Here is an 11,895-nt window from a genome sequence, read left to right on the forward strand (position 1 = left end):
AGTTTTAGAAGGGTAACCCGTAACCAAACGACTGTTTTATTTTCGAATTTTATACTTAAAGATATGTTGTTTATGATTCTATAACTAAGGCCTCGTTTGGTTGCTCACTCAATTCATGGGAATTCTAAAATCCCATGAATTGAGATTTTTAGAGGTTATTTGGTTACCCCATTTTTTGTAAAATGAGGGAGTTTAAAATTCCTAGGAGTTTCCAACTCCTACATGACGGGAGACTTTAACTACCTACCCCCTCATGGTCATTGGAAATTCCTAGGAAAATAAAACTTCACCATGGCAACCAAACGGCTTATCGTAATTCATGTGAATTTTAATGTAGGAATTAAACTCCAATGCATCCCCTTATTACTAAGAAAATACAAATTCTCTTAATTTTCCCTCCAATGCTTCTATCTAAATAAAGAAACAAGTAAAGCTTTCTTTCTTTAAACTAGTATCTTTCATTAAAATATAATTTTATAATTAAATTTTAATTTTATAGTGATATTCATAATTATGGTTTTTTTATCAAAATAAAATAAAATTGATGTTAAACTATAAACTATAATTTGGTAAATTTTTCATTAAATGCAATAATTATAACGGTAGAGAATAACTTGACACATACTTACCATTAACTTTGTGCAAAAAAAATTCATCAAAATAATTGGGGAAAATTTATAAATAAAATCCTTAATTTTATAGTAAAAAAAATATAGATTTAATAAAAATACACCTTTTATCACTTTAGTTCTTTATTATAAATAACAACCTAAAAAAATAAATACTCTATATATACCGTGCATTGCGCGGGATCTATACTAATTGCAAATTAACACATCAATTTAATTCTCGTATCAACCAAACCACTACAAAAAGAATTAAAACAGGCGACTGATTTTGGCGACTGAATTCAGTCGCCAAAATCATTTTGGCGACTGAAATCAGTCGCCAAACGTCAGTCGCGGACCTTAGTCGCCTTTTCTAGCTTTGGCGACTAAAGTCGGTCGCCAAATTTGGCGACTGACAAATCAGTCGCTATATGACAAAAATGGCGACTGATAGGGTAGTCGCCAAATTGGCGACTGATTAAAGGTAGTCGCCAAATTGGCGACTGAATAGCAGTCGCCAAATGCCAATTCAGTCGCCTTTTTTGGGTGACGTAGCCAGTTTGGCTGACCAAAATTGGCGACTGAATTGGAATTTAGCGACTGCAATTCAGTCGCCATTTTGGCGACCACCTTCAATCAGTCGCCAAATTGGCGATCGAATTTCGATCGCCATTTTACAAATCGATCGCCAAAACCATCGTATGTTTTGGTGGTTTTTCTCGTTTTCATTGCTAGCCAAATATTTACGACCGCATAAAAACGATGTTCCACAACACCATACATCCCAAATTTCAACACACACAACACCATACATTTCAACCCAACACCTCCCATTTTCTCAAACTTCATTTCATATATTGAAAATGAAAGTTTTACAAGCTAAGCGATTCTAATGTTCAAGTCTAAAGTTCAAGTTTTACAAGCTTACATGCTAAAATCATCCTACTTGGAAGCCAACACCGGCTCCACTCCCCCCATGTGGACCATGCGGATCATTTGGATCGTAGTTGGGTCGAGTTCCGGGGTTACAACCTTGCCACCAAGTCTCAAACATTGCCATTCTTTCCTTCATTTGGCGCAATTCTTCATCACGTTTGGCATCACGTTCATCACGCTCCTTTATTTGACCTTGAAGTTGACTAATAATTCCCGGTTGATACGTGTTGCTGGGAATTGTTGAAGTCGATCTCCTACGCGTTTTCTCATAGAAAGCCGGTGTTGAACTTCCGGTACCATACACGTGCCCTTTCTTGAAGCCATCCACCAACTTATACCATATGTCATTATCCAGGAGTTTTACGGATTGGCGGCTTTTTCTTGTTCAAATGCTTCCTACAATATTAAACAAATGGTTGTAAGTTAATATGGTAACCACCTTATATACGACATTTTAAAAGAGAGTAAATTAACAAAAATTAAGTGTTACGGAAACTTACATATAATTGCTTGTCTTTTGGCTTAGTCCAAGTTCTAACCCCTTTGTGGTCAACCCTGGAATGCGTGTCCGAAACAGTTTGCACTGTCGCAATCGGCCGTGACTTCTTCTTTCTCTCTCGAATGAAAAAAAAAAAACATACATGTTAGAAAATCAACAAAAAATCTAACATAAAATAAACATGTTGCATTGAAAACAAAAAAAAAGTGTGAAATAATAGACAAACTTACCCCCAACATACGATTCCAGAACGATCGTGAACCCGCGTAATGAGTAGGCTCGTTCACGGCGTCTTCCTTTCCTCCTCTTTTGTTGAGGGATGCTTGCTTAGACTTCTTCTGAAAAGCGGGAGTTTTGGTATGCTTTATTAAGCCTTCATACTTGTCACCTACAATTACACATATGAAATCATAACTAATAAGTTACTGATATTATTTATAATATAAGAGAGTATATACTAATTAATACAAATAACAAAACAAGTTAATTAAATACCTTTCATGTGGTCTGGTTCCTTTGGGCGCCTAACTACCTTCCAAATCACGTCCCGATATCGCCGAGTACCGACTTCCTCGTACCTGATACGGACATTCCGTTCTTGAGACGGTGACCAAGCATATGCTTGCTACAAAAAAAAAAGCGACAAAATTTCATATTAGTATTTATAAAAGTATAACCTTGGTTATTAAAACAAAGAATTACGGAAAATATATACCCGAAAGTTATTGAACCACGCATCTCTTTGTGCATGAGAAGCTTGTGTCCACGATGTAGGAATTGGACCCACGAAATTAGTCTTCGTGCTTTTCGTGACACCTCGTACCACGCAATCGTCCATAAACCTGCATTTATTTTGAACATGTAAAATTACAAACAATTATTATTTAAAAAAAAAAAAATAAATAAATAAATAAAATAGTAGACTAATAAAGAATAAAACTTACCATAATCCCGCCGGCTCAAGAATCATCTTATGATCCGAAGTGTACCGTATCGGCACCCGTGGTTGCTCGTCGGTAGCGTCAGTCTCCTCACCTTCACCGTCTGTCTGCATCGGATCCTCCTGCACAAACTCCTCCTCCGCTCCGGACGCGACTCTGTCCTCCTCCCGAGCCGCCTCCACGCTTCCTACCTCGACCGCTCCCACCATCCGCAGTAATACAAATAAAAATTAACACAAATAATGATAAATGAAAATTATACAGACTTCTAAATTTTAATAATTTACTCTTGAGGAATACAAAATTATACCAATTTAATCATCTTCATCTTCAAAACCCTCGTCCTCATCCTCATCCTCTTCCTCATCGTCATCATCATCATCATAATCATCTTCATCTCCAAACCCCTCGTCCTTCCTCCTTTTCTCCTCCTCCCTTCTCCTCCTCACCTCATCTTCCCCCCTCCTCTCCTCCTCTTCTTCCCTTCTCTCCTAACTATATCTTTGACGACTGATATATTTTGAGTTAGCATACAAATGGGGTTTGAAAGAAAATCATAACGACTATTTCCATTCCGAGTCCAGAAGATATATTGCCTTTAGCAAGTCCCTAATTTTTTTTTATTTTTTTTTACCATAATTCGTATTCGAAAAAAGGATTATTAGGCGTAACCGTAACCAACTACTGTAATACAAACACCTAATGGAATTAGGAGGTTATGTATATGACTATATTATGACACTATTATATTACTCTATATATAACGGGGTTAAGATGTGATAATTTTATAAGTAATTTTGAGAGATAAACACATACAATAATAACAGAAACAATATGAATGACAATGATAATAACGGTATTAGTCACTTTGACAGCCTTCCAAAGGAATTGATATGGGAAATACTGTCAAAACTTCCGTGCATCAAGTCTGTGGTTATGTGTAAGTCTGTTTCCAAATCTTGCTTTAGCGTCATCTCATCTCCTCGATTTATCGGTAACTTTATCACAAAACATGTTTATGGTACTAATCCCGATGTTACAAATCCCAAACATTCTGCCCTCGTCATTCGCCCTAAGCTACTATGTCCTTCCAAGGGCCAACTCTTGTATCCCAAGGATAAGGAGTCGGGTTTCTCTAATTGTTTCCTGCCAGATTTGTTTTCTAGAATGGTCTCTAGCCCGGAATTTCCGGTCAAAGTCATTGCGACTAGTAATGATTTGATTCTTTGCGTGAGAGATGATCGGAAAGCGTATGATGATTCGATGTACATCTGTAATCCTCAGACGATCAAGGGTATTACTCTCCCTCGTCCCCCTCGCTACTACAAGAGATCTTTCAAGGGATTTGCTAGCGTCCCTTGTTCTACTAAGGAGGGTAAACAAGTCATTGAGTATACTGTTATTGTGGTTAATTGTGGTGATGATGATGGTTACGTCAAGAATGAGTATCAATTAGAGGCACAAGTGTTTTCATCCCGAATTGGCAACTGGAAAGAGGTGAGCCTGATGTTGCCCAAGCCTTTTAAGGCATTTTTCTCTTCATGTGGCAGCCTCTTCCACCATGGTATGCTCTACTTCTATGACGATGAAAATGGGATGATCGCTTTTAGTCCGATAATTAGTAAAGAGAAAGAAAAGGGTGATGATGAAAGACTGTCAATTGTGTGCCAATCCATTGATTGGCCTTTAGATTTTGTCGCGGACCACAAATCGAGCGTGACAGTCGGTTTGTGCCAAGAAAGGCTGAGGTTGACGCAAAAAAGAGGCATGTCAGTAAACATTTGGGATCTGAAAGACAATGACAATAGTAAATGGGAGGTCAGGGACAAGATTGATCTAAGAGGGTTAGCTTCACATGATTCTTCTATTCAATTTATTAATAATTTCCACACTCATTTTGTTTTGCTTGGATTCAATCCGTTTGATGATGATATACTGTATGTATGCGTGGACAAGAACCGTATTGTCTCGTGTGACTTGAAGAAAAGGCAACTAAACCAAGTCTTTGTGATTCCCGACGAGTCTAAATCACTAATTCCTGCACTTCATAAGAAATTTTTTGATGATTTCAGACCCTTCTGGTTTATCTTTTAGTGGTAGGCGCCGGTGGCTCACTCATAGGTTCACAGGAGGTTAGACCTGTAATTCTATGATGCCAAGTTAATTTAGTCATTTTTTTCTAACTATTTCGTATATTATTATTTGTGGTATTAATTTTACGATGTTTGATTCTTTATTCAATTTATATTATCCAACTCTCCGTCTTATGGAAGACTAGCTTATTATAAACATACCCATTCCACATTGAATAGAGATTCTGTCACGATCTCTTTGTATTTGCATAAGCTCAGACAGCTATTATTTCAGATAAAAAGGAATCACGGAACTTGCCAGTTCCCACAGAAAACGACTTGTAATGCAGTTACGCAGCCAACATAAATATCCTAACCCAGAACATTATTAGGGACAAACACCAGTAGAAAAAAGAGACGCATGCATTTATGAGCAAGCCCCCCTACCCTGTAGTTTTCATCATTGGTCTAAATACTTGCGAAAACTAGCCATTCGTTATATAGGGTAGGGGGGCTTGCTCATAGCTCGCCTACGTATATTAGTAAAGAATATCTGATCTTCTTTCAAAGACTATCAAAAATGCTCGCTGTACTGATATGTCCTCCTCGCTGAATTCCTCTCGTACTTTTTTTTCTGCCTGGAAATCAGTAAACAGAAGGAAAACAGAGGTACTACACCAAACTAGATACAAAAACCAAGACACTTAATTGATGCACATTCACTGTGACCAGACTATTTGCTTCTTTTAGAACATCTTCAAATGCTAGGCCAACCTTAGTCACTAACTCCCGTTGCCCTCCATATCATAAAGAGCATAACTGCATCAAACAAATCCAAAAATAATCAGTTGTTAGACAGTAGACACTAACTAAAAACAGTCGCTGAGATGCATGTGGAGTTTGAGACAAGGTAGCCGTTATCCAAAGAAAGAAATCCTAATTTTTGGAGTTTGAGACAAGGTGGCTGTTATCTAGGCCAGCTTTAAACCTTGGAAGAGAGGGGACTGGGGAGGAAAGTCTCCCTTCGTCTCCCCACCGGCTTTATAACATGTGGTCTGAAAGACAAGGCCACAACTTAATCAAACCATTATACTAGCAATTAGCCAATTACCCATTTCAGCAATTCACTTAATCTAACCATTATATAGTCTATAGTCTATACACAGTAAAACCATATTTTATCTGTAATTCGATTTTTACCAAAACTTCCTAATTTTCACAGATCCTAATTAACTGATTTGTTCATGTGGCTGACACCTTAATTTACTGATGCATCCAAACTAAATTTTCACAGAAATTCTAAGACATGAGGAGTGCAAGTGACCAATGAAATATTGAATGTATGTATTCAACAGAATATAGCTGCATTAATTTTCAAGTTAGCTTAGTGTCTCTATGTAATGTAAATGCCTAGAAAATAAACACAACCACCGGAGTGAGCCCGATATAATGTTGTTAGCAGTCTGCGGTGGACTGTGGAGTTCCTCTCGGCACTTTGAGACACAACAAAACAACATTCAGGTTTGGTTTATAGTTCTGTAAAATGTAAATACATATAACATTCCCCCTATTCTACACTGTTCTTAGGTTCCAGTAACTCAACTTTTACAGGAAAAAATACATTCCTGTCATCACTATTGATGGAAACCACAAATAATTAGTGACGGCGAATGGTCACTTGAAACGACAATGGTTTGCCCTTTAAGGTTAATATTAGACTGCCAAAACAGCAGCAGCAGCGGCAGAAGGTTACAAATCTGAACTGAGGATTTACGATACCTGATGTTCGTTTATGTAAAAGAGCATTACCAGGGACTGAGGTAAATAGCTAATACAATGCATTTCCCCTTACTGTAACATTACGCAACAGATATATGGAATAGGAAACACTGTGTTATTGTATTTTACGACCTTATATTACATCATCAAAGATTGTCAGAGTATCAGATCAAACAAACCAGTGTCAAAATGTCAAGCATATGCATAAAATTCAAGCTACAAAACCCATGAAAAATCATTATAGTACATGTTTATCGAACCATCATTATTTAGCTTTAGAGCATAGTACTAGTAATTGAGAGGATGAGCAGTTTATCATCAAATCATTTATTCAGTGTTTAGCATAGAGCATAGTACTAAACGCCTTTCAAGTATAAAGCCCTAGTGAGGCAAGCCTCCTCCCACTTGAGCTTTGTGCAGTCGACCTCCACTTCTTCTTTTCCGTCCTGGAGAGCATAGTAGGAAGCTGTGCAACCGGGCCAACAATTCTGAGGTGTGACCCCCTCCTCTGGTGGATACTCTTCCCCGTCATTGACAATTGCAAGAAATCTGATGGCTATAGAGAAATCTTCCCATGACATAAAATCTGTGGGGCACAAGCTTGTTATCTCCTTCATCTTTTGTAGATTTCCCTTGAAGATCATGCAGAGGCGTGGCCTCATTGGAGCTTGAAACGGGTCAACATGAGTAGTACTGTCTTCAATCTTCTTTGTTTCTGAATCATCTGCTGCTGCCACGACATCAACCATCAGGATGATGTGTAGCAACATAAACAGTTTATGAGCCTGTAAGAAGACACATATAAAAAAAAACTAAGCATTCTTCACTATCAAACCAGTTCAGCATTTCTTATCCCCACAATTCCCCCAATCAATTAACATGATTCAGATTTGCTATCAAAACAGCCTGCCCATAACCGTCCCGATCAATATCTCATCGCAACAACAATTATTACTATCAAAACCGTACCACCAATAACACCCCGCCAACCCATGTTCCCAAACCTTTCCTAGGGAGATGTCAGTATTGTCCAAGTAATGGCCATGTTATCAGAGATTGCCCGGACTTCAAAGCCCTCTTCCCGAATGTCACCTTGCTCGACCACAAGCTCATAGTGCTACTACCCTCAATCCCACCGCAACACACTCCTCGACCCTAGACAGCGGAGGGTCTCTTCTTTACACCTTCACCCCATTTCGATTAATAAATTTCATCAAACCCCATTTTAACGATGATTTTATTTTCCAAGATTAATTTCGTAAAAAGACACGGGCATGACGATTCACTAACCAACATTATTATGAAGTACTCGTACATATGGCGATTTTCTACAATCCATCATGCATGTCGTTATTTACCCAATACACACCTAATAAAAATTCTACGGTTGCGAGTTCCACCATTAACCAAATAAATAATATCGAGTATCGACGATCAAGCAATAAAAAATCGAAAGAAACAGAGAAAAAAAGGGAAATGGGAAACAGGCTTGAGACCCCATAGAGATGACAACATAAAGGTCACTACTAGCAGCATATCATCAAGAACAGCAAGATTAATGCCCTACTTCAATCTACGAACATAAGGGTCAAGAAATTTGTCACCACAGTTTGATTTCGTAGCAACTATAGTCTACTTTAGTAAATATAGTCAGTAAAGATAACATACATGGTTCTGCTTGTTTTCATCTGAGGCAGCCATTGCTTAATCAGCTTCAATGGTTATTCTCAAATTACGTAAGAGCAGAGAGCAACTTGTTTTCTGTTTTTTTTTCTCTATAAAATAATATAAAGTGATTTGTTATTGGCTATATAGTTATTTAGGTAGTTAGAGTAACTGCCAATAGTTATTTAGTTAGTTAGTTCGTTATAACTTGTACGGGATAATAGAAGTTATGAAATAACAAATGGTCAATGGGGTCGTGTTAATGTGTTATGCGCACCGGCGAAGAGAAGTTTTGTTTTAACCTTTCAAAATAGAGGTGACAATCAGGTTACGCGGGACGTGTAATATTTGGTTCGGATCAGTGGCGGAGTTAGGATTTGAACTTAGGGGCGAACGATTAATTTCAGATTTTTTTATGAAAAAATTAACTAAAAACTTCGGGTCAGTGATGGACTGATGGGTACGGTCAGGTAGATTTCATGTCGGGTCATCTTGTTGGTCGGGTCAGTAGCGAGTGGCAAGTCGGTCGGATCATTAGCAGATTAACACCGGCAGGACCGCCTGAGGTATTTTTGAGATCCTGTACAAAATTCTAAAAGCGGTCCCTAATTATTAGGGGTGTTCATTGGTCCGGGACCGGACCGGATCGGACCAAACTCTTTGGACCGAAGACCAAATAAGGGTTAAGAGGTGGACCGAGGACCGGACCATATTAATATTGGTCCGGTCCGGTCTGGACCATAAAAACACGTGGACCGGACCGGACCGGACCAAATGAACCAAATATTGTTGTCATTGACATGTTTTACCATATAAAACTAGAACTCGAAAAGTTCGTAATGATCAAAATAAGTAACATTATTTTCTTACTAAATTTAACTACATAATTACACATCTAATATAATACATGTAAATAAAGTAGAAATAAAATCAGTAATATTGCAATCTTAAAAATTCTTTTCTTATATAACTTCGGTCCATGGTCCGGTCCGCGGTCCATTCGGTTTGGTCCAGGACCGGACCGAAGACCAAAGTAGAGTAAATAGGTGGACCGTGGACCAGACCAAATCAAATTCGGTCCGGTCTGGTCCGGACTAAATGGTCCGGTCCGGTCTGGTCTTTGGTCTGGACCACTGAGTGAACAACCCTACTAATTATTTTAGTTACATACTCCCTCCATACCACACCAATGGTAACATTGAGAATCTTGGCACTATTCATGGTCGTAGGGAATCTTCGATATTATTCTTAATCTATAAGACAAAATATAGTCATGTGAGATCTTGTTTGATTTATCGTCATTAATGCTATAAGAATATCAAATTTTTATACTCCCTCCCAGTCGTTATAATGTTCCCCTTTGATATGGGCACGATACTTAAGGAAAAGTATTAAAATATTAGTAAAAGAGTTGTGTGGGGTTGGTGATAGGAGAGAGGGATGAATTATTAGTAGTTAAATAAAGAACTGTGGGGCCAAAACATAAAGGAAATTAATAAAATAGGAGTAAAAAGAGTTGTGTGGGTTTGGTGATAGGAGAGAGGAATGAATAAAATAAGAGTAAAAGTTTCTAAAAATAGAAAGAGGAACATTAGTTGAATAATCCGTTTTGGGAAAGAGGAAACATTATAGTGACTGGGAGGGAGTAATTTTTAATAATGTGTAACTAAAGATATTCACTTTGCAAAACGTGTCTCAACAAGTGTGAAAAAGTCAATGTTACCATTGGTCTGGTATGGAGGGAGTATAAAATAAGTCTTTACCTACTTGATTTGCAAAAAATTGAGCCCAAAAATCCGGGGGCCCTGTTTTAATGAACAGGTTGAACCTCTTATATCCAGCCCTGAATATCAGGCCAGATTATCAGCATATATTTTAGGGATAATTCTCATGGTACCTTTAGGTTTGAATTTTTTTCCAAATACCCCTACTTTTGTCAAAAAAAAAAAAAAAAAAAAAAAAAAAAAAAAAAAAAGTATGACTGGTCATATCTCTTATTTACAAGATCGAAAAGCCGCGAGTTTTTTCCTAAGCTGGTCGTTTTTGCGAGATCTTCAATTTGAAAAAAAAATCATGTTTTATGATATCTTAGAACGGAGATACGACTTGTCAAAGTTTATTCGTTTAAAAAACTTTGACCGACTTTTATTTTCAGTCACACATACAGAAAATGAAGTTTTTCTTTTTGAAAATGATTGTCTTTTCGAAATCTACAATTCTAAAAAATAAATCGCGATTTTACGAAGTCTTGTCTAAGAGATATGAGCAGTAAAAGTAATTTTTCAGAAAAGTAGGGCATTTGGAGAAAAAACACAAATTTTCGGGGTATCATGTCTCTCACTAAATTAGTGAGAGACGGTCTCTCATGAGACCTACTGACAGACAAATATTCAGTGGAATGATAGTATGTGGAGCAAAATGAAAGTACGAGAGAGAATTGATGGACAAATAAGGAAAGCGGAAAGTCATTGTGACTTACCATTAATGTAGGATCATATTTATACTTTTAAGTTCAAGTTTTAATTGGTTCCTGTTATAAAATATGTATAGTGGATGACCATGATACCCATACATCCTCAACCATTGTATCTATTCCCAACCATTGTAACTTTCCATCTCCTTATTCTTTAGGAACCATTGTTACCTTTCACCAAGAGGTATCTTTGTAATCTATATATATATGTATCACATGTACATGGATGAAAATATATACAACAACAATACTCACTTTCTCTTATATTGTTTTCTCTCTTTAATCTTCTCTTATCAAAGTAGAATTATAATACATTATCAGCACGATTCTCTATTCAAGATCAATAACACATTTGGGAGAATCATCAAATTTAGGTTTGTTGCGAACTTATAGTTTTTCGCCTTTGATTTCGACTTTCGATCCTTGCTTAACAAATCTACCAAATTAATTTGTAAGTTTTCTATCTATACTAAATTGATATTATTGTGATTATGACACAAGTTTTTACACATTCACTTGTATATATGAATTCTTTTGTTCACATAATCTTTGCATGTACATAATCATACATATAACCGTAGTTAAACTCTTCAATGATAAATAATTGATATTAAAGATAATGATAACTTGCATTATGAGACTCCATTTGCATATTACACAATTTGTTTGATAAATTTGTTGATTTTCATGTTACACATCTATATACTATATTCATTCATACATAATTAATTTAATATATTTGGTCTATTGTATACTTTGTATACAGATTACCACTAACATTGGTGTCTACTATGCACTTTTTGTATAGATTACTCAAGAAAACTTTTATTTTATTTTATTATTGTTTTGTTTTGTTATTTTTTTATTTCATGATAATTTTCATGACCTAATTTATATTATTATATTGTTCATAGTGAAAATC

General features: G+C 36.7%; 1 protein-coding gene and 1 long non-coding RNA gene across 2 annotated transcripts; one reads left to right on the forward strand and one right to left on the reverse strand.

Annotated features, from left to right (window-relative positions):
* Window positions 1–2,201: 2,201 nt before the first annotated feature.
* LOC141602556 (uncharacterized) lies at window positions 2,202–2,880 on the reverse strand. Its single transcript, XR_012524522.1, has 3 exons — window positions 2,759–2,880; window positions 2,539–2,668; window positions 2,202–2,431 (listed from the first exon to the last, which is right to left on the reverse strand). It is a non-coding gene; the product is annotated as an uncharacterized LOC141602556 (long non-coding RNA).
* A 938-nt stretch (window positions 2,881–3,818) lies between these two features.
* LOC141600783 (uncharacterized) lies at window positions 3,819–5,078 on the forward strand. Its single transcript, XM_074421032.1, has one exon. It carries the CDS (start codon window positions 3,819–3,821, stop codon window positions 5,076–5,078), a length of 1,260 nt encoding a protein of 419 aa, XP_074277133.1.
* The last annotated feature ends 6,817 nt before the right edge of the window (window positions 5,079–11,895 follow it).

The sequence above is a fragment of the Silene latifolia genome, chromosome 9 (assembly GCF_048544455.1).
Source record: "Silene latifolia isolate original U9 population chromosome 9, ASM4854445v1, whole genome shotgun sequence".
NCBI lineage: Eukaryota > Viridiplantae > Streptophyta > Magnoliopsida > Caryophyllales > Caryophyllaceae > Silene > Silene latifolia.